Source organism: Setaria viridis, chromosome 4 (assembly GCF_005286985.2).
Source record: "Setaria viridis chromosome 4, Setaria_viridis_v4.0, whole genome shotgun sequence".
Taxonomy (NCBI): domain Eukaryota; kingdom Viridiplantae; phylum Streptophyta; class Magnoliopsida; order Poales; family Poaceae; genus Setaria; species Setaria viridis.
Window position 1 is genome coordinate 38,908,609 of NC_048266.2, and position 21,300 is coordinate 38,929,908.

Below are 21,300 nucleotides of genomic sequence, written 5' to 3' on the forward strand. Positions count from 1 at the left end.
CATGCAGGACGCGCGAGAGACGTAGTCAATCACGGCATAATCTTTTTCTCAACGAACTCTGCAAATGACAATCCGTGCAAAAAGCAACCTGGAACTTGAATACGTGCCTTGGTCCACCACGTCTCATGCGGGACTTGGGAGCACTGCACGCTGGTTTTTCACGAAAGCCGGTGCCCGGTGGGAAAACCGTGTAGCAAAGGGAGCCACGCACGTTCGCGGGTGGGAAAAACCGGCAGGCAGGCGCTGGGTGGCGCCGCGCGCGGGTGGGACGCGGTCGGATGTCGGAGGGGGCTCGGTACGGAATAAGCCCAACCAAATGGCCAAATCTGCATGCTGTCACTATCTATCCGTAACAGACCACTTCCTATTTCCAGTAGTTTACACACCACCTTAGCCCGAAAAAAAAAAGAATTCAACAAGGCAGTGGATTGTCCAAAAGAGCATTCCATGTTGACAGAAAGTAGTTGGATACAAGCAACAAACTACCTTCCATTTTCAGGCTAACAATGAACGAATTATGTCACAACAAACAGCATTCCGTTGTTTGTTATACAAGCTGGACACGTTACGGTTATCAACTCAAGCCAAGCCTACACAGTGTTGTTTACAATCGGGTAAACCTCATGTCAAGCCAAAGCGACGAGCCATCTGTCTTCTTACTGCACGACTCGAAAAAGGTCGGGAAACAAAAACAGCTCGGGACAACAGAACCAAATCAGACGAGGGGGAAGGGATGCTACATAATGTTAACGCAGTCTCAGCTACGACTGCTGCTAACGTGATGATCAACAGGTAATTGATGTCATTGGCGTGTCAGCTGAAGAGTGACTGGTGAAGCTCCGGTGAAGTCAGGTTTGCTACGCATTCAAACTGCAACAGAACAAGCGAAACTTCAGTTTTAATTGCCACTACCAAGTGAAACTTAAGGCTTCACTCAAGCAGTGTGCTAGGAATACAAACAGCAAGAAGTGGTTGCGTACCTTTTGATTTCTATACTTTTCACGGACGGCATTAAGAGGGCAGTTACTGGTGTTATGCTGCAGTTCCCGTAGAGCGCAGACGCATAATTGAATATCAGAGCTTTTGTAAGAGGTGTAGTGCTCAAGAGTTTGATTCTGCATAAGAATAGCCCCAAGTTAGAGATGACACCAAGTTTTTTTTTAAGCATGTATGTACCAACTGCCTTTCATACATACCCATGGGAGGTCAGACTGGTCAAGCGTCCATCTAGCAAGAAAAACAGCCGATGCTGCCACCACTGAAGGAAGAAATTTCAAGAATCCATATTCAACCAATGTCAACTCCGCAAGATAATTGGCCAGAAATCCCAAAGTGACAGAAGGAGTCTGCAAATAAACTTCAGAATTTAGTGCTGAGTTAAAATGTAGCATAACTTGAATGGACTCGTAAGATCTGAGGCCAATCTTACTTTACGAGATGCCTGTGCCGCTCTAAGGAATCTCCTGATAAAAACATACATGTTAGTAATGGTGCATGCCTTTCCCATTCGAAAAGAAATATTAGGCAAATTTGGCCAAAAATAACCTGAGAAATGTTTTTGTTGTTGGAACAGAAAGATGAAATCCCAGGTCATTGAGCACTTGGCACTCCATTTTCAACACCTACTGGATCAGGAGGTTATCAGCTATAGAAATTCAATGGTTCCTTCCATACATGTAATTTTTTTTTCTCAACTTCACATGAAACAAATACCTCTGCCTTTGTATATGTATTGTCGGTTATGAAACAGAACTCTTCAACCCGAGGAGCACATATCTCTTCATATTTTCTGCAAAAGAACAAAACTTTACTTCACTTGCAGAGGTACTCATTTGCAATACGTTAGCCACAGAGGAAACTGGTCCAGCTGCTAGGCAAAACTTTGTATGTTACATTTCCCTATGTATTTTGAAGTTTTTCCACTATTAAAGAATAAAATGGCTAGAGCATAAAACTCACGAAGCAACAAGCATGCTCGTTATTCCCAGAAGTTGTAGTCTCTGTCTTTCAATGTAGTTCCGAGAAAGAAAGCGGTCAATAAGATATACAGTGAGGTACAGCGTGTCCGGTACAAGCTTGTATTCTTCAGAAACCTGCAACAGAGACAATATATAAGACATCACAAGCTGAGGAGTCATGAGAAGTAAACAGCAAAAGGTATAAAAGATTTTCATCATAAGAAAAAGAGAAGCCAGATGACACATGTATGAGAGATGTGCAAACTAGGCTTCTGACTCTGAGGAAAATGGATATCCTTATTCTGAGCACTTTTAATATATCAGGCTCTGAGCAAGTTATGTGTTGCAAAAACAAAGGCTAACTGATTCAAGTATATCATATAGTTATCTCATGTTTACTGGAATCAAATAATAGTAAATTCCTTATCTGCTGGACTATACTTTGCATTTGCTAGCTTTGTGCATTAGTTCTGTGCAAAGTATATGCTGTGAGATGCCAAAGGCAAATGATCTGATACCAACTTCAAATCATGTATAAAAATGAACAGAAATCCAAATAGAATTATAGATATAACAACCTCCACAAGCCAATCAATGAGTATTCCTCTCATGCCCTTTGTGATGTCCCGTTGCAAACCCTCCATGTAATTTGGACTGGGTCTTCTCATAAGCTGTGGAATGACATAAACATAAAGATTGAGCATGTACCCTTCAAATAAGCACAAGGTGACAAAACATAACACAGATATCTAAAACTGGAGTTATTCCATGCTCAATACGACATCTGAAATATAAAAAAATTGAAGCAGAACGAAGAAGCATTTCCTTTTTAACCAAAATACAATAGAATACCTCTGAAGCCATTAGGTTTGAGTATATCTCTACAACATAGGAAGCGCACATCTGAGGATTGCCATTGTCTTTGTCAATGTCTACAATGTCTAACGCAGGAGAGTCCCCTGGAACAAAGGACAGGATATTTAGCAGATGGCCACTAATAAGAAAAGTGATTATGTGAAGACTATCTACAAGTATCTCAGAAACGACTAAATAGAGAAACATTTGCAGCATGCTTTTGTTATTTCAGATCTCTAATATTTCTTAAATCATCAAGATTATACTCGAGTAAAAGCAAGGGTACAAGCTGCAACATCAAACATGGTAAGCAAAGAAAAGCCTTGAACATTTTAAATTCACCAGTGGCTGTGAATGCTAGCAAATGTTCAATGCTCAAAAATAAAATGCAACTAACCAGTCTTTGACACCGAAGGTTCAGATTTATCCCTGGCATTTCTTTCCTCAAAGAATGCCTCATGACAAGCACTGTCCCTGTTCCTTTCAACATCCTGTAATGATAGCGACCCCCTGTTCTCAAGCAAAGGAGCAGGCTCCTCTCTCTGCGGCAAAAGTGTCCCCTCTTGTGTTTCTTCAGCAATGTTTGACTCATTAGCAACTGAACTTTTAACAGCTGGTGGGGGTATCTTAGGGACCTTTTTTGCACACTGCTTGTTTTTGCTCGTGGTTCTTCCAATCCGCTGGGAGGGCCTTGTCTGAAAAAAAGGGGTTACTTTGTCATTCTACTATATTTGCATAAATATTTGAGAATTTGTTGACATCGAGAACTCCTCGTAGGAGAATGCAGTAATGTGTGGAACACCTCAATACCTGAAGCTTAGTTGCAGCAGTGTAATTTCTGTTGGAGTTAGCACGGCTGACATTGGTTACATCCCTGAGTACTGTGCGTCTTTTAGGCTGGGGGCCTGAAATTGCCACACTTGCACTAGCGCTCTCATATGAAGATCCCCTTTTTGTCTTCCCTTGTGCAGCCTGTTTTCGTTCAGTTTTCGCAGGCAGTGGAACAGAAGGAAAAGGTCCAAAGGTTCCCCGATTAGCAGCAGCTTGAGCTCGCGTGATTCGACCATTGGGTGCTTGACAAGCAATGAGCATAGGGTTTTCCTTTCGTGAAGCCATCCAAACCTGAATAGGTTAAAGTAACTATGTGATTTTATATAATGAGCAATTAATAATCCAAAAGCAGAGGCAAAATGGCATTGGGGAACTCAACAAGTGAAGAGCAAGGTTGGGTAAGTTTTTTAAGAAAACATCTTCGACAAGCTCATGACATCATATTTATATTCAGCAATGTAATGTCAAACTATGTATGTCTTCAGCTTGTAAGTCAGAGAAAGAACAAAGTACTACAGGGCATACAGATGACATAACTATAAGCGCCACATTGGCTTGTTCATGTTTGTATCAGAGCAACAAACTACTTGTTCATGTTGGAATTTTTTTAGATGGACAGACAAAATTGCCCTGCCCCATTTTCATTAAAAACAAAGCAGAACATTTTTTTGGAAACATCAAAGCAAAACATTTGCATGTTGGCATTTTACATCAAAAGAACGTGAAGACCTGCAATTTGAACTAAAATAATCGCAATTCAGAACCAGATCAGTTCCTTTTTACTCTTGTATGACCAAGAATTTGGCATTTCCTAGGTGCAGCCGGCCTCAAATTTCGTATTTTTACTGCAATTTGTCTCCCATCAAGATAAGGATTATATGGATCTTTGAGAGAATGCTGCATTTGCAGTACGAAATTGACACAGAGGGGTGCAACAGTGACTTTGCAATACAACAAAATCTGCGGATCAAGAATGCAGCATGTTCAGACCACATAATCGGCAGTAAAAGCTCATCCGACGCAGCAACGAGCACGCGTCAGCAATTCTTTCGCAGGCTAAAAGGCATCTTGGCCGCAGCGCAAGCACAACGCGTCCACAAGAGAACAATCACATCCAAAAGAACCTTTATTCGCAGAAAGAACAAGCTCCTCCTGGGTTCTTGGGGGGCAGGGGAGGGGGATTCTTGGACCCACCCCAAGCCCCACGGCCCCCTCAGCCAAGAAACCCTAACCCCCGAGGTTCTTGGACCCAAAGAAGGGGGAAAACCCCACGCACACGCACCACACGAAATTCGCACCCCCGGGCCATCGACATCAAGAGCCCCAAGAACCCGCCTGGAGGGGGGGCGGGGGGGGAGGGGGGGAGGGAGCGAGGAGGCTCACCGCTCGCGTGCAGCGCGGCGGAGGCGTCGATCCGGGGGCCCCCGTGCCCCAGCGCCGTAGATCCGGCCGCGATCTGCGCGGCGGCGGCGGCGGCGGGGGTCGGCGGCGGCGGCGAGGGCTCCGCTCCCTCCGCTTGGTTTTGGTTTTCCGGTAGTAGAGGGTGGAGACTGTGAGTTTGGGAGAGGAGGGGAAGGGAAGGGAGGAGGGCGGTGCGTTTTCTTTTCTTTGCCCTTTTGGGATGAGAGAGAAGGGGGGCGGAGCGGAGGAGCGGAGGAGAGGGAAAATGGGTGGATTCGGGAGGGTTTCAAATTTCGAACAGCCCCTCCTCTGCTGGTCTGTCCGTTTCCGTTCCGGCCTCCCCTCGGCTCCTACCTGTTCTTTAAACGCCAAGTGGTGTGGTCCTCCTGGTCTCCCCTCCCTGTCTCTGGTCCTGGAGATCTGCGTCGCGGCCCGATAGCCGAGTGGGCTCTCTTCGCCGGACTGACTCAGAAGACCGCCAGTAAATAGGCTCGCGCGGAAGGCCCAACAGCGGATGCAGGCAAATTGGGCGAGCCATTCGTTTGAGCCAGCGGAGTGGTGCTCTTTTTAAATATTAATAGCAAACTAGCAAATAAGAATATTAGAAATAGTTTATTAGGGATGGAGTGGTGCTCTTTTTTCCTTCCCCTCATAGTGAAGTTGTTTTTCTTGAGGGGTCAGATTCAAATTCTAGCAGAAGGCGGAACAGTTCCACTGCTGGGGGGTCACCGTCACCTCATCCAAGTCTGACAATAACATTTCTGCAGTTTCATTGCTGAAAAGTACACGTGATTCAAAACGTAGAACAATAACAGGAAAGTTGTGCAGTTTGAATCAGAAAGGAAGGGTGAAAAATATTGACCCCGCGATGGGAGGAGATACAAACGGACAGGAGGACGGAAGAAGAGCGGAACAGGAGGATATAAAGAAGACGAGAATTGCGTCTCGGTTCGTTTCGTGCAGACGACAGACGACACGATGGCCGTCGTCTCCGATCTCCCGCCGGAGCTCCTGGACCTCATCCGCGCGCGCCTACCGCTCCGCGAAGCAGCGCGCGCCAGCGTGCTCTCTGCCGCCTGGGGCCGGTCCTGGCGCGACCTCTCCGACATCGACTTCACCTCGTCCACATGCGACCGGGCGGCGATCGACGCCGTGCTTGCGGGCGTGCGCCGCGCCCGCCTCAACGTCACCGACGGCTTCCTCCGATCCCCGGCGTGCATGGCTGGATGGAGGCCCTCTCCGAGAAGATGCTCCAGTCATTCGACCTCAACTTCAATGCAGTGTCGTCGCCGCCGCCGTCGATACTTCCCAATTCCATGTTCGCGTACGGCGCGCTCAAGGACCTCTTCCTCACCTGCTGCGTCCTACCGGCGGCGTCCTTCACAAAACTCTGCCTCATCTGCTCCAGCTTCGCAAAGGGCAGCGACGTGGAGGCGATGATCGCGATGCCCCAGAAGCTGGAGGAACTAACGATGAGAGTCATCGAAGTAGCTGAAGCCTGGGGCACGCATGGAGTCTTCTCCGCGGCATGCATGGAGTCTTCCGTGGAGAATCTCCTCTACAACTATTACAGCTTGCAGGTACGAATTCGCATTGTTCAGATGATTTTTTTGTATCTATGCCTTGTTTCAAGTATCTTGTAGAACAAAACTAAATTCTGATTTCCTGTTCAGATCCCATTACCGAAAGAAATCCCCGCTTCCTACGAAGATTTGAGGAGATTAATACTTCGAATGGATTATAACAAGGCTCCAGACATTTCAACTACTATTTACTTCCTGAGGAGCGCTCGGAAACTGACTCAGTTGGTGGTTCAGGTATTTCCTACACGAAGTTTTAAAAACAAGTTTGAACACCTACAAATTTGTAATTATTTCAATTCTCAAGTTGACTAACGGGGTATGTTTACCCAACCAACGTCTGACTATAATTCATGATTGGCACATATTTACTGTAGTATCACATTATCAAATTATGGACTAATTAGTCTTAATAGATTCTTCTCGCGAATTAACCTCGCAATTGATTTTATAATAATTCATGTTTAATCTTTCTAATTAGTATCTAAACATTCGACGTGACAGTTTTAGTGCGTTGAATGAGCCTCCGTACAGTTGGGCTGTGGGATGGTCTGAACTGTGCCTCTGCCTTGGGTTTCTGCACGTAAGGAAGTATCGTTCCACTGCACATCGTGCTGGATTTCATGCGTTTGGTCTTATCCAAAGCAAAGAGTACTTGAAACAGTCGAGGTGGATATAAGGAGGAAAAGAAGAACCCAAATGATTCAGGGAGTGTTTGGGAGGAGGGGGCTAAATTTTAGTTCCGTCACATCGAATGTTTGGATACTAATTACGAGTATTAAATCTAGAGTAATTACAAAACTAATTACACAACCTCTAGGCTAAATCACGAGACGAATCTATTAAGTCTAATTAGTCATTGATTTGACAATATGGTGCTACAGTAACCATTCATTAATGATGGATTAATTAGGCTTAATAGATTCGTCTCGCAATTTAGCCTAGCGGTTCTGCAATTAGTTTTATAATTAGTTTATGTTTAGTCTTCCTAATTAGTATCCGAACATCCGATGTGACAGGGATCCGATGTGACAGGACTAAAGTTTAATCCCAGCTATCCAAACGCCCCTCCGGAGGACAGAACCCCCATGCGAGTCCAAGGCCACATGGCCACCTAAGCCTGACAGGTCATGTAGCACAGCAGCAGCCACGCATTCAGTTGGGGTCCTTGAATAAATCTTATTCAAGGACGCAAAGCAGCAAAGACGACGCATAGTATCGCCAAGAGAACAATCTGGAAAATGGAGCACTAGCAAAGACGCTAGCTGTTGGATCAAGCACAACACATACTCCTCCCCTTGAAAATGGGCTTATTTGTCACGGGAGGAGCACACCATTCTTAGCAAACTTAATTCTGGCCATTACAAGTTTAATTATATCGCCCTTAACTATATCTTACACAAACATAGGTGAACAAATGCCAGTTAAGCGACGCAGGCAGCACAACACACAGCTAGCATGTAGTGAACATCTGGGCCTGGGCTTGGCGTACGGGCAAGCTAGTACCCCGGCCCGACCTTGTTGACGAGGGCGAGCGCGTTGCTGGTGACCTGCGCCACCTCGACGACCTTGCCGCGGATGGCGGCGCGGGTGCCGGCGTCCACGCCGCGGCCGCCGGAGAGCCCGTCGAGGCAGGTGTTCTCGTCGGTCAGCGCCGCGCTGCACCAGGTCTGCACGTTGCTGAGGTGCCACTTGAACGACGGGGAGCCCGCGCGGCCCATCCCGGCGCCGCCCATCTCCTGTGCCGCGTCCCGGAGGTGCCCCACGCTGTCCGCCAGGTTCTCCAGGCAGTCGCGCACGGGGCCCGCCGCGCCGCCGCTCTTCTTCCTGCTGCCGGCGCCCCTGCTGGCCCCGCCGCCGCAGAGCCGGCCCACGTACGCCGACGCCGCGTGCGCGCGGTCCGCGCTCACAGACAGCGCCGCGCGGGCCAGCTCCCGCGGGCTCCGCGGCTGCGGTGACCCGCCGTACGACGCCAGGCTCTGCACGCACACCGACGGGTACTGCGTCTCGCGGCACGACTTGCGGATGAAGTCGCTGGCCGACGCCGCGTTGCTGTTCGCCGGCGACGCGGCCGCCACCGCCAGGACCGCGGCGGCGAGGAGCAGGAGGGGAGCACAGGGCGGGCGAGGCATGATTGCTGAGCTGGTGGGGAGGGAAGTGTGGCAGAGGAGCACAAGGCTCACGGAGTCACAGTGTTGGAGTGCTGGGCTGCTGGCTCTTGGTTTGGTTGGTTTCTTGAATGATTGATTGGCTTTTGTAATCAGCCACCTAGCTGTGTCTCCTTATATAGGGAGATGAGGAAATTCCAGTGAATTTTGCCGACAAATTCAAAAAAAAAGAATTTTGGAGATATTATATTCTTGGATTTTTGCTTTTGAGCTTGGACCATGCATGGACAAAGACACTGGCGATTTGACGTGAGTGGAGATATTTCTAGAACGGTCCTCGACTTAGGTGAGAATTAAATATGCCAACAAACACTAATCTTTGCAATGGCAATTCACACACACAAAAACACAATAACCTTTTCTGAAAGACCAAAATGGAGTAACCTTGAGGTGGGGAGCGGATAATGCCTCCATAAATAACGAGGGGGTGCGTGTGAATGTGCGACCACGTGATGGGCCAGCAGGGGACAGTGTTTCCCTGTCGGCCTCTCGCTTGGGCGGGAGAGGGAGAGATGTGGATCAGCATGAATGCTGACGGCATCTTGCTTGCCTGTAGGCTGTACCAGTACCAGTGCCTCTCCGATCTCTCCGTGCTGCAGCCAGCAATGTGTTTAAGATGATTTTCTACTTGTAATGTTGTTTGGCTAGTGATGATTAGTCAGGTGGTTAGCTAGCTTCTTCCATGAAAAGAAGACGCCATCAGGACCGAAAAACTAGCGTAGCTAACATAAAGAGCAAAAAAGGTGGCATGAATGCAGTCTTTGTTGGTCCTATCCAGTGCGTAGTACTATGTAAAGGGAAAGGAAAAAAAGAAACATTAAAAAAATTCATTACAAGTAATTGCAGTGGTGGTACAGTGTACTGTGCACGGTTGGATGTGGCCTAATAATGTTCGGTCCACGTACACCCCCAGCCCTACTAGCCAACCATTGTGGTGGGTTTGGCCGGGCACACACACCAGACGATCCCAGCGACGACGGATTTTTCAACGCATTTGATGGCCGTTTGTTTACGCATTAGTCAAATGCTTAATGCAGAGTTGGAAACTACCTGATAACCGTGTGTAAACTCGTCTAGATCTCCGTGGACCGTAGCGCACTTTTTTTCTGGCATGGTTGACGAAATGCTGCTGCCGGGAATCCAGAGTTCCATGACCTTAATCTTCGCAAGGGACTGAGCTACCACCGCAAGCCCATGCCCTAGCCTTGGCTCCATCTGTCTGGACAGCCTGAGCATGACGACGACGCTGCTCCACTCACAGTTTCCGGCGCCAAACCTGCAATACACTTTATCCTTGTTGGAGGCTTGGAGGTATGTCTAGCTAGAGTAGCAGTCTAGCTGCCAGCGAGGCAGGCCAAGCATCCGTCGTTTTCGGCAGGCTCCCACGATCCATGAACAGGAACTGAAAGGAGGTTGCCGGCGCCAATCACGTGAGCCTGTCCTCCTCAGTCCTCGGTCCTCCCACGGTTGTGCGGTTTGTGGCTGTGCAAGAACAGTGAAGATTGAAGAATTAAGCAGAGGGCATCGGTCCGGGGCTCTGCTCTGCTTTTGGTTGCTGATAAAAGGCTGCGCGTGTCCTCTTCACTTGGTTGCTGAGAAGCGGACACGTGATTCTACCACTCTTCTTGATGATGTTAGCATTAGCTAGTAGCCTAGTACTAGCAATGTGTAGTGCTGCCAGTCGGCTCCGACAATGAGCTATAGCTGATCTGCCTCTCTTTTTGCCGAATTTGGGTAGGCCAACTCCCTACAAGCCTCAAGCCGATCTTAATTAATGGAAGCTGGGCATGCTTATCTATGTCCATATATTTGATTTATAAATATGTGGATAGATGGATAGATACTCTTTTTTGCTGTTATTCTCTCTGTCTCTTGATAACTGTCGCTGGGAAGCGTGCTGCCTTCACAAGCACACTCTGCTTCTCAAAGCAACAGATAAAAAGGAACGGAAGGAGTAGACGTTAGGTTAATTTGTAGAGTTGAGCGATTCAGAGAGATCCTAACTCCTAAGAGAATAAGCAGATGCCAAACGAAGCTTGAAACTAGAGTGTCTAAATTAAAACCCAGGTGCTCAAGCCATGTGTGAACGGTGTGGTCGTCGCGACGGCGGCACCCTCGATCTGGTACGGAGGGGCCGGTATAGCATGTGGACTCCATCGTCAGCGACGACGCGGACGGATGCTGCCCACGACCACGAGAGAAGCGGTCCGGCTACGAGGTGGTGATCATGCACGGACGGCATCGGCATCTCATCGGACCAAGCTGCATTTACTCATGCCGTCGCTCGCCATCTGCCGCTCGCTGCGATTCTAGGCCCTTCCATGTTCTATTCTATCCTAGCCCAAGGCCCAACTACGGAGCCCGTTCTGGCAACTTCTCTGTCAATTTTGCAATTGGTTTTATTCAGGCTATAAAAATCAATGTACATTTCATATATAAAGTTGAATTAACGGACTAGTAGTCCGGATGATGGGAAACGAGGAGGACCTAGAAGCTGCATCGCTCTCGGTTGGCACGAACGACGTACGCGATGGGGGGCAGCAGCAGCACACGAGGCTCTCACGTGAGGTTGCCGGCCTCGGTAGCTGTCGGTCGACGTGCGTGTACAGTGCACACGCCACCAAGAATTGGCCAGCGCTGTAGAGCTCGATCGCGCGGCCCAATGATCACTGCTCCTGACGCCTCAATGCGCGGCATCTACGTGATCAAGGATGGCCAACTAGGCCGCGATCGCGATCATCCGATGGGACTAGCGAAATTTTTTCAACCTTAATCCGCCATTATTTGTGATCCTATGATAACTTTTTATCCTATTATCCTTGGATTTGGATTATAATCCAGTTTATATGTTTTCCTTTTCTTTTCTTTTTTCCCCGAAAGATGAACCGTTTTCTACCTCCCGATCGACCACACGCGCCGGCGCCCGCAATCCCGCATGCAGCCGGCCGGACAGCGCAAGATTCCGGCGCACGTACGTGCCGCCAACCACCCCATCCCCGCTGTCCCGCCACCAACCGCAACCGGACCCGAGGCCCGCCGCACCACCGTGTCGCGCGGCGCCACCTCCGATCCCCCTCCATAAACAACGCATCGCACACGCCGCGCCGCACCGATCACTCCCTCACTGCCACTCTCGCTCATCTCGCACAGAGCACGCGAAGCACAATGCAGGGCCTCCTGGCCGTCGCCCTCGCCGTCGCCTGCGTGGCGGCGGCTTCCGCGCCTCCCTCCCACGCGCAGGGGCCAGCCGCCGCGGGTGCCGGGGCGGTGCCGTCGTGCGCGGCCAAGCTGGTGCCGTGCGCGGCGTACCTCAACTCCACGTCCGCGCCGCCGGCGGCGTGCTGCGGCCCGCTCAAGGAGGCGGCGGCCAACGAGACGGCGTGCATGTGCGCCATGCTCCTCAACAAGGCCGCGCTGCAGGCGTTCGGCGTCAAGCCCGAGCAGGGGCTCGGCCTCGCCAAGCGCTGCGGCGTCGCCGACGACGACTCCACCTGCGCCAAGTCCGCCACCTCCGCCGCCGCCGCCGGTGCAGGTAATTGAGCTCGCTCTGTCGCCGCCCATCTCATCTGCCGACCGCCTGAACGTGCCTGATTGCTGTGCTTGTTCCGTTTTAGAATGCAGTGCGTACGTACACAGAGATTAATGCTTGTTTTTATCACTAACAGTAGCTAAATCCCGATCAGATGAATAATCTCTTTACTCGAAACTTTGTCGTGTCCATACAATGGATCGGCAGAAAGCTAAAGCTGTCTGGCTTGTCTTTAACCTCTTTTAACTGCCAACGCACAGCAGCTAACGTATAACACTACGCAAAATGGTATTGTCTAGCTATACAAAATCCTCTGTATGTGGAGAGATTTGGATGTCAATGGGTTATTTTTGGTAGGAGAATCATAATCCATCGTGTGACTGCTCTAGATCCATCTCTGCAGTTGACCTTCTGAACCTGAATGATGGAGATTTCGTTTCTTCTAGCAGGTGCAGCCACTGGCAGCGGCACTGCTGCATCTTCAGCTTCCACTGGCGGCTCTGCTTCTACAGGTATTAGTTGTCACTTCACTAATTTGTCGTGCTTGTTTTATCAGCACTTACGATCAGTACTGACGACGAGAACAGTTCATTGCTTGAACCATCATCACTGGTAGATCTCAGTTACCCCACAGTATAAATTGTTACACCAAACTTCTCTATCACTATCAGAGAGAGAGAGAGAGAAGAATTATACTCCAGACTTACCTAAATTTTGATGATCACTTAGTTGTAAGTAGTAGCTGAGCATTTTGTGTGGCCATTGTTGCAGTGACCAAACCAACAGCCAACGGAGGCGCGACGCATCGCTTGAGCTTGACCGGAGCGTCGGCCTTGGTAGGCTTCAGCTTCATCTGGTGCACCATCATGGTCTGATAGGAGTTACCGAGCTGCTTCAAATTTTCCTGGAGCAGTATTTGAGTACCTAGCATGCATAGTACCGGCACAATTCTTTGGTGGATTTTGGACCTGTGTAATGTTGTTCTACATGTGCTTATCATCTGGCTATTGTTTCATTTCGCATACCGTGTGATACCTTTGTTGTTCTGTGCAAAACAAGAGAAGTATTAAGGAGAATGGGAACAGCGAAAAACATGTTTAAAATCTTCTTAAACAATACGTTCTGATTGCAACGTGAATTAAAATGTGAAAAGATCATGAAAGTCGACAGCTATACCCAATAAACTGAACGCGACTCCTTTTTATTGCAAGGTATATCGAGTGAGAGTCTTTGGAACAATGAAAATTTCATTCAAGGGAGGAACAGAGCCCAGTCCACCGAAATAGAATATGCTTCTCACGTTCTTGTGTTCATCGACCACCCATCATTCTCCAACCTCGGCAGGGGTCATAAGTTATGCTTCTGCTCCTCCCACCTCGGCAGTGGTTAAGTTATGCTTCTCTTTCTTGGGCAGTCATACGTTATGCTTATCCTACCGTTCTTCATTTGTTCTCCGTAGCTGTCTGTGCTCAGGGGTGGATGACTCATCATCTGAGGATTTGGATCTCAAAAACATTGGCTTTTCTGGACTCTGAACTTGGTGCTTCCTTTCTCCTTTCACTCGTCTATCTGAACTTGGCAATTTGTCCATCCTACCTGATGGTAGTGATGGAGCGGTACAGTGGACCAGCCTCGTCCATCTTAGAACCACCTCTGCGCCCCCGTTTCACACTGACAATGTAGAAATAAAATTGCATCAACCTTGGGGCAGATAGGTAGCACATACTGATGCAGATAATGCATAGGTTTTCAAGAACATGCAACGCACATATTTCATTGAGCACTATTTCCCCTCAAGATAAGGAGACATGATCTCACTATTAACAGGTAACATAAGATGAGACAAAGGTCGTATATTTTGATTCTTCTAGCTGATCCATTCATCCATAGAATCATATATTTAATTGATTTGTGATTCAGTAAATCCTTCTATCCAACGATTTGTCAAGGCAATGGCAGGATCATCTTTGACAGAATATGATAGCTAACCTTGGACGAAGAAACTCTAAGTTCATCGTCGAGTAAGAGACCCTGCATGAATACTTCAACGAAGAAAAGCAGAGCTTTCATGTGTTGCTATCGCCTGTGTGCCACTGTTGTGAAATCTGCTATGATCATGTTAGAATGTAAGGGCGAGAAATTTGAAGTAGTGACACACAAGGAACATGATTTTTTTTTATCAGTGACTGATTGAGGATTTCGATAAGTACAAATTATCTGAAGGGATTTGGTGAGACAACATCATGTAGTACCTGATTTAGTTAATCAGATTATTTAAGCTCTTGATCTAAATCAGGATACCAGAACAGATAGAAACAAGGATCAGCTAATCAATGAAAGCCAAAGCACAGGAGAAATAAGAGAGAAGAAAACGAACCTTGCTGAACTCCAACACCAACAGCCGTGGCAGCGATGAAACGCAAACTGGGCGTTGCCTAATGCCAGGCTTCGGCGAACAGGCCTGCACGCCTTCCTTGTCCTCCTGCAGCCGCAGCCTCTGGGGAGTAGCCGATTCTCCGTCTCCAAATCCATCGCACTGGGGAACGGAATGTATAAAATCCTTTCCTTTTTTTTCTTTTTTAGAGAGGAGTTATCATCAACTTACTATAACGTGTATAATGTAGTAACGCTGATGTTGTGGTTGTTGGGAGCATAAAATCGTACTAGTGTAATTTGGTGGCACTAAAGGGTGAAGAGTTGTATAGCTTTGCCATTGAGCATCACCTTCTTGCATTGTGCCTTTCGGGCTTCGGGGCATGCTTGGAGCACGGGAACCTCATTGAAATTATATTTTTTTCTTCCAAATCTATTACTATCTTAAGGTAGAGTTGCAGACCACACACGGTGACACCGCGAGGACAACTAGCATCCGTTTTAACCTTGCTTGAGGAAACATGGCCTCCGCATTTCCCTCCCGGCCTTCCGCTGCACCGCGGCAGCGAGCGGCCAGGAACAGAGCGCCGCGTTAAGAGCCCCCGGCCCTTCCGCTGCATTGCCCTCTTAGAACCTAGCTGAGCTGACCTTGCAGAAACCGCACGCGCGAGAACCGACGAGATGGCCCGGCCGTGCCTCCTCCTCCCCTTGCTGCTCGCCGCCGCGGCGGTGCTCGCTTGGGCGCCCGGCGGCGCGCTCGCCAAGTCGAAGCTCGCCAAGAAGAGCGACGACATCGTCAACGGGCCCCTCCTCACCGAGAAGCTCAAGGCGAAGCGGACGCTGATCGTGGGCCCGGACGAGGAGTTCAAGACCGTGCAGTCCGCCATCGACGCCGTGCCCGCCGGCAACACCGAGTGGATCATCGTCCACCTCCGCTCCGGCGTGCACAAGGGGAAAGTTGTGATCCCGGCGAACAAGCCGTTCATCTTCGTGAGGGGCAACGGCAAGGGCCGGACCTCCATCACCCACGAGTCGGCCTCCTCCGACAACGCCGAGTCCGCCGCGTTCGCTGTGAACGCCGACAACGTCATCGTCTTCGGCATCAGCTTCAGGGTCCGTGCACTATTGATGATAGGATCTCTCTCCCCGTTTCTTTAGCCTGAACATCATATTGGCGCCACGGCGTCGTCCACTCTTGAATGATCGCTTCTGACTGAGACGATCGATCGATCCGCTGGCCAACAGAACAGCGCGCGCGTCGGGCTCGTCAACGACCAGGGGATCCGCTCGGTCTCCGCGATGGTGGCCGGCGACAAGGTGGCCTTCTACCACTGCGCCTTCTACAGCCCCCACCACACCCTCTACGACAGCGCCGGCCGCCACTACTACGAGAGCTGCTACATCCAGGGCAACATCGACTTCATCTTCGGTGGCGGCCAGTCCATATTCCAGGTAACATACAATTAAGAGCTGTTGGCATTGGCGAACTCTCCTCCAACACGTGGTGATTGGTGAACGCGTGCAGTGCCCGGAGATATTCGTGAAGCCTGACCGGCGGACGGAGATCCTGGGTTCCATCACCGCGCAGGACCGCAAGGCCGACGACGACGGCAGCGGCTTCGTGTTCCTCAAGGGCAAGGTGTACGGCGTCGGCGAGGTCTACCTGGGCCGCGTCAGCGCCCCCAACTCGCGCGTCATCTTCGCCGACACCTACCTCTCGAAGACCGTCAACCCGGAAGGGTGGACAAGCATAGGCTACACCGGCAGCACCGAGTAAGTTGCGAGCAATAGTCGTAGCACATGCGCCATGAAAAATCGTGATCGTGATTGGTCTTTGTGGTCAACTGCCCGGTGACACGCATGCAGGAAGGTGATGCTCGCGGAGTTCAACTGCACCGGGCCCGGCTCCGATGCGGCGAAGCGCGTGCCGTGGTCGCGGCGGTTCACCATGAACGAGGCGTCCAAGTACCTCACCGTCGACTTCATCAACGGAAAGGAATGGCTGCCGGCGTTCTACTACTGATGATCGGACTGAATGATGTGATCGAACTTGTACACACATGTGTTGCTGCCGTGCTGGGAACTTGTTGTAGCACTTCTCTTCCGTGTTCCTCTCGTGTGTACCCGTAAAAATTCTGATTGAGACCGAACGATCCATTTCTTGCCGTATATATAGGACTGTGATTGAATTCAAACTGGGCGTTGCCTAATGCCAGGCTTCGGCGAACAGGCCTGCACGCCTTCCTTGTCCTCCTGCAGCCGCAGCCTCTGGGGAGCAGGCGATTCTCCGTCTCCAAATCCATCGCACTGGGGAACGGAAGGCGACGCGACGCGGATTGGCAGATGCGCGATTGCCAGGAACAGCCGGCGGCATGGCAATGACAATGCAGCGGCTTCGAGGACGGCGGTGGATGCCGGCCGGCGTGGAGTCTCGGCGCTGCGAGGAGGAGGATGTCGGCTAGGCGTGGCCATATCGAAGCAGAGAACGAAGGAGAAGCGGACGCGGCTGGGGCATCCGGCGGGGGAGGGGGAGAGCGGAGATCCGGAGGAGGAGCGCAAGCCCGTTCCCGACGGCCAGGCGAGGCCGGCGTCGCCGTTGCCGGGCGGCAAAGGGCGCACACCGGGAGCCACGAGGGGCTATTTCGCAAATACGTTGGATCGTGATTAATAGTCGTGATCCGATTCATGGGGTTGTATGTAAATAATCAGATCGCGATCAATTGTCGCGATATAATTTAGGGGTAAATGAAAATTATGAAGGGTGTTTATGAAAAATATTGGATCGCGATCAATAGTCGCGATCCAATTCAGGGGGTTTCTCAAAAATGTTACATCGCCGTCCCTGTCGCCATGGCCGGCTCCAAGCTCCCCGAACCCCGCCGCCTCTGCTCCTCGCCCCACCGCCATGGGCACCGTTTCTCCGCGCCCGACATCCCCGCCCCCACTCGAATGAGGAGGAGGGAGGAGATGAGACTACGCACTACGGGAGAGAGATGGACGCCGGCCGGTGCCGACTGCCGAGGACTTTTTCCGATCCACCGCGCCCGGCCATGGAATAGAAACCTTCGTCTTCGTCGACGGACTCCGGCAAGGCCGCTTGCGGGCCCCGCGTTCCTCCGCCGCCGCGGGATTTACCGCTCCGGCTCCGGCCGAGCGATTCTGACTGAGTTCTGATGTGTTTATTGTGCTCTGCTTCCAATGTACGTACTCGCCACCTGCCCATCGGCCCCTTCGTCCTCTCCTTGCGCGGTCGAGCTCCCAGGCGGTCAGCTCCGATCCATCCAGCCGGCCCGCCATGGTGGTTGCTGCCGCGGCTCGTAACGCACTGCGCGATTCTCCTCCACGAGCAGGCGATTCTAGTTTCAAGGCACTGGGGGAGAAGGAAAACGAACTGATTTTCAGTAATTTCAGAGATAAGCAGCAGAAATCGAAAGCAGTTTCAATTCTATTTGGCTGGTCTGATCCATCGACCATGGAAATGCACGAGCGGCGAACCTAGATACTCTATCCGCCTCCGGTGGCGATGGAACGACCCGCGGTGGAGGAGGACGGCCACCTCCGAGGCTCCGACGGCCGATGGAAATGGTGGTCGTTTCGACTTGTTGGGTGCCCAGGTGATCAGGCCCATGGATCACCTTTGGGCCTTCGCCAATCCGGTAGAAAGAGAGCTACCTCCTCCCTACCCGGTGGGCCCATCCCAGCGAATTCTCCAGTTGCAGCATGGAGAATTCCCCACCACCAGCAGCGGCGACGGAGGAGGCGCAGGCGACGCAACCCGATCCCCTCCCCCCACGAGACCCCGCGGCGATGCGGCCGCCATCGCCGCCGCGCGCGCCGCTGGCGTTCCCGACGCTGGACTCCCTCGCGGCGTTCCTCCGCCCTCGGCTCCCTCCCCAGGCGCTGTCCTCCTGGGGCGCCGTGCCGGGCACCAAGACCCTGCTGAACCTCTTCCTGGAGCTCTCCCACGGCGACTGCACGCTCATCGCCCCCACCGCACCGCCGCCGTCGCCGCAGGTGGTCCGCGCGGTCCACGTGGCGACGGTCCGCATCCGCAACCGGCGCGGCGCGCGGCTGGTGGAGGCACGGCAGCTGCTCTCCGACGGCACGGTCCGGTCCCGCGGCCCGCGCCCGCTGTCGGAGAAGATGCGGCCCGGCGAGTCCCCCGAGGCCGCGGCGGCGCGCGCCGTGAGGGAGGAGCTCGGGGAGCGCGCGCGCGTCCGGATCGGGGTGGCGCGGGAGGAGGCGGCGGCGCCGCGCGTGGAGGAGCGGGAGTCGGTCTCCTACCCGGGGCTCCCCGCCAGGTACGTGCTCCACGCGGTGGACGCCGAGGTGGTAGGCGGCGTGCCCGAGGACGGGGCGTTCGAGACCGAGGAGACCGGCGAGGACGAGGGGGATGCCGGCGCCGGGGCCATCACCGTGAAGCGGCACTACTGGGAGTGGGTCGACGACGACGGCGACGGCGACGACGAGCACAAGGAGGTCGCCGCCGCCGGCGCGCGCGCGCACTAGAGGCTGCTAGCGCATGGGCGAACGAACAAATCAACAAATTGAGGGGGCTCGTTGCCTTATGAATTTGTTTGCAAATTCAGATCAGTTCACGTGTGGTACGAAGTTGGTATCAGCTTAGAATTGTTTCAGAGAGATGAATGAACTGTGAAATGTGACGTTTCTTCCTCCCCAAAAATCCTCCATCTGGGACCTGCTTGCTTGTGGAAAGCAAAGCAGCAGGAACAATTCGAGCGTCCCGCAGATTCTGCGGCGTCGGTAAGCCCGGGACAGGTCAAACACGTCACAAGCCTGATTTCTTTTTTGAAAAGCACAAGCCTGATTTCTTGAACAACTGTTACTGTGTGTCTGTAGTCCGCCGTCACACGACGCGATGCCTTTTGTGCATGGAAAATCTCAGCAACGTAGCAGCAAGACCGAGGAGTCGAGCTGTTTCAGCGGTCAACCAATAGCTGCTGCTATTTGGCTGATACTGTATATAGAACAGATAGATGGAGTATTAGCAGTCGAGATTTGGCTTGCATCATCCGAGATCCTCCAATGGCTCGGTCAAGTCAGCATAGGCCTGCGCGCTAATTGCATCTGAACTCTGAACAAACGGTGAGACTTGATGAGGGAAATATGGCTGACTTGATAGGATAGGACAGGACAGTATAGTATCGCTCTGGGCTGGAATCTGGATCCAAAAGACCAGAAATACTGGAGGGAATATGCACCGGTGCTCTTGAAACGATGAAGATTGCAGAACAGATGTGCTTGGATCTAATTTCGTTGTGGCCAGAACCTGGCCAGCTGCACGCTGATTCAGTCATTTTTCTCAAGGATCACGCACCTGTCGTCTGGCAGGAAAGGATACCGATCGCCTAAAATATCCCCATGGCGGCGTTCATGTCATGTGCGCTTCAAGTCTTCTCCACATGCGAGATTAAAAAAATTCTCGGCAGCACGCTGTACTTTAACTCGAGTGTTCGACGACGCAAGATCCGCCCATCCCGACTTACCGATGCAATGGGCCGGATCGATGATCCGATCTGAAACAGATTAAAGAAAGTGTCGTCTTGTTGTTGGGATGGATCCAAGTTGTGTTGTGACCAAGGTGCACAGATCGATCAGCAACGACGCCTGGTCTTGCTTAAACGATATAGTTAGCGCTGTGCCTCATGGGACTTCGTTTTGAGTAACAATCGGTTCATCTTGACTTTTCAGCGTGCTCTTGGGGACAATCGGTTGGTGCATGGAGGAGCTCAACCAACCCTTTTTATCTCCAAAAATGATGGGTAACCCATACAGGTCCAAGTCGTTACTGAAAGGAATGTGTCCGCTTGCATGCGCTCCCTCTGACATTTTTATTGACATGATCCGGACAACATACGCAGCAGAAACAAATTCCACGCAAAATTCAAAAATGCGTCACGGAATTCCACGCAACATAGCCTTACCTATTAATTTTTACTAGCATTTGTTTTGCTGACGAAGTTTTTTATTCTATGCCGACGATGTCAATTCAGTCGCCTGGATCAAATCAATCACAATAATGCTCCTGCGAGCACCGACCAATTTCATCACAGCTGAGCTGACTGCCTGACGCACGACGGCGACCGGGCATTCGGCAACCTCCTACACAAGAGCTGAGGTGCTCGTCCACCACGAGGCCACTTGTTCCGTCCCCAGGGGCCCACGAGGCAGCCAGCCGCGGCCGGGCGCCCCCACGGCGGTGCCCGCGTCGCCGTCATCGCCGGACGCGTCGCGTCGTGCTCTCTCCACCCCGAGTCCACCTGCCCGCGCAGGGGGTGAGCGAAAAAACAAGCGGCCACGAGAGCCGGCCGCGCTCTCCCTTTTCGTATTTTCTCTTTTCACGCGTGCCTGCTGACCAATCAGGTGGGCCCGGAAGGAGGGGATACATGTCAGTGAGTGGGTGGAGAGGGGGTGCGGGAGGCGGAGCGAGGCCCACGTACAGCGCCACGCTCGGGCCGGCCGGCTGTGTGTTGGCGCGTTTTGCTGTTTGCGCCCTGGAAGGTCACTGAATTGCAGAGCACGAGCAAGCTTGCTGCTTTTGCAGCGTGAAGCAACCCGATTGGCTAAGTATTTTCGTTTTGCTG

At 51.4% G+C, this 21,300-nt stretch overlaps 5 protein-coding genes across 6 annotated transcripts; 3 read left to right on the forward strand and 2 right to left on the reverse strand.

Moving 5' to 3' along the window:
• Positions 1–464: 464 nt before the first annotated feature.
• On the reverse strand, positions 465–5,365 carry LOC117851349 (cyclin-A2-1). The gene is made up of 12 exons (XM_034733149.2): positions 5,028–5,365; positions 3,624–3,935; positions 3,211–3,508; positions 2,811–2,917; positions 2,537–2,629; positions 1,960–2,093; positions 1,714–1,789; positions 1,546–1,622; positions 1,430–1,463; positions 1,197–1,346; positions 981–1,115; positions 465–870 (listed from the first exon to the last, which is right to left on the reverse strand). The coding sequence occupies exons 2-12, from the start codon at positions 3,927–3,929 to the stop codon at positions 814–816; spliced, it is 1,467 nt and encodes a 488-aa protein (XP_034589040.1). The 5' UTR covers positions 3,930–3,935; positions 5,028–5,365; the 3' UTR covers positions 465–813.
• A 2,495-nt stretch (positions 5,366–7,860) lies between these two features.
• On the reverse strand, positions 7,861–8,897 carry LOC117851550 (21 kDa protein). Its single transcript, XM_034733374.2, has one exon. It carries the CDS (start codon positions 8,755–8,757, stop codon positions 8,125–8,127), a length of 633 nt encoding a protein of 210 aa, XP_034589265.1. The 5' UTR covers positions 8,758–8,897; the 3' UTR covers positions 7,861–8,124.
• Positions 8,898–11,763: 2,866 nt separating this feature from the next.
• Positions 11,764–13,337, forward strand: LOC117851917 (uncharacterized). 2 transcript variants are annotated; one of them, XM_034733828.2, is made up of 3 exons: positions 11,764–12,325; positions 12,769–12,834; positions 13,094–13,337. In XM_034733828.2, the coding sequence occupies exons 1-3, from the start codon at positions 11,959–11,961 to the stop codon at positions 13,195–13,197; spliced, it is 537 nt and encodes a 178-aa protein (XP_034589719.1). In that variant the 5' UTR covers positions 11,764–11,958; the 3' UTR covers positions 13,198–13,337. The 2 variants fall into 2 exon arrangements, with proteins under 2 accessions (XP_034589719.1, XP_034589720.1); XM_034733829.2 differs by having other exon boundaries at positions 11,775–12,325; positions 12,772–12,834.
• Positions 13,338–15,199: 1,862 nt separating this feature from the next.
• LOC117851643 (probable pectinesterase 67) lies at positions 15,200–17,459 on the forward strand. Its single transcript, XM_034733500.2, has 4 exons — positions 15,200–15,808; positions 15,941–16,147; positions 16,221–16,468; positions 16,562–17,459. The coding sequence occupies exons 1-4, from the start codon at positions 15,377–15,379 to the stop codon at positions 16,716–16,718; spliced, it is 1,044 nt and encodes a 347-aa protein (XP_034589391.1). The 5' UTR covers positions 15,200–15,376; the 3' UTR covers positions 16,719–17,459.
• Positions 17,460–18,186: 727 nt separating this feature from the next.
• LOC117851644 (uncharacterized) lies at positions 18,187–19,369 on the forward strand. Its single transcript, XM_034733501.2, has one exon. It carries the CDS (start codon positions 18,416–18,418, stop codon positions 19,202–19,204), a length of 789 nt encoding a protein of 262 aa, XP_034589392.1. The 5' UTR covers positions 18,187–18,415; the 3' UTR covers positions 19,205–19,369.
• Positions 19,370–21,300: the final 1,931 nt, after the last annotated feature.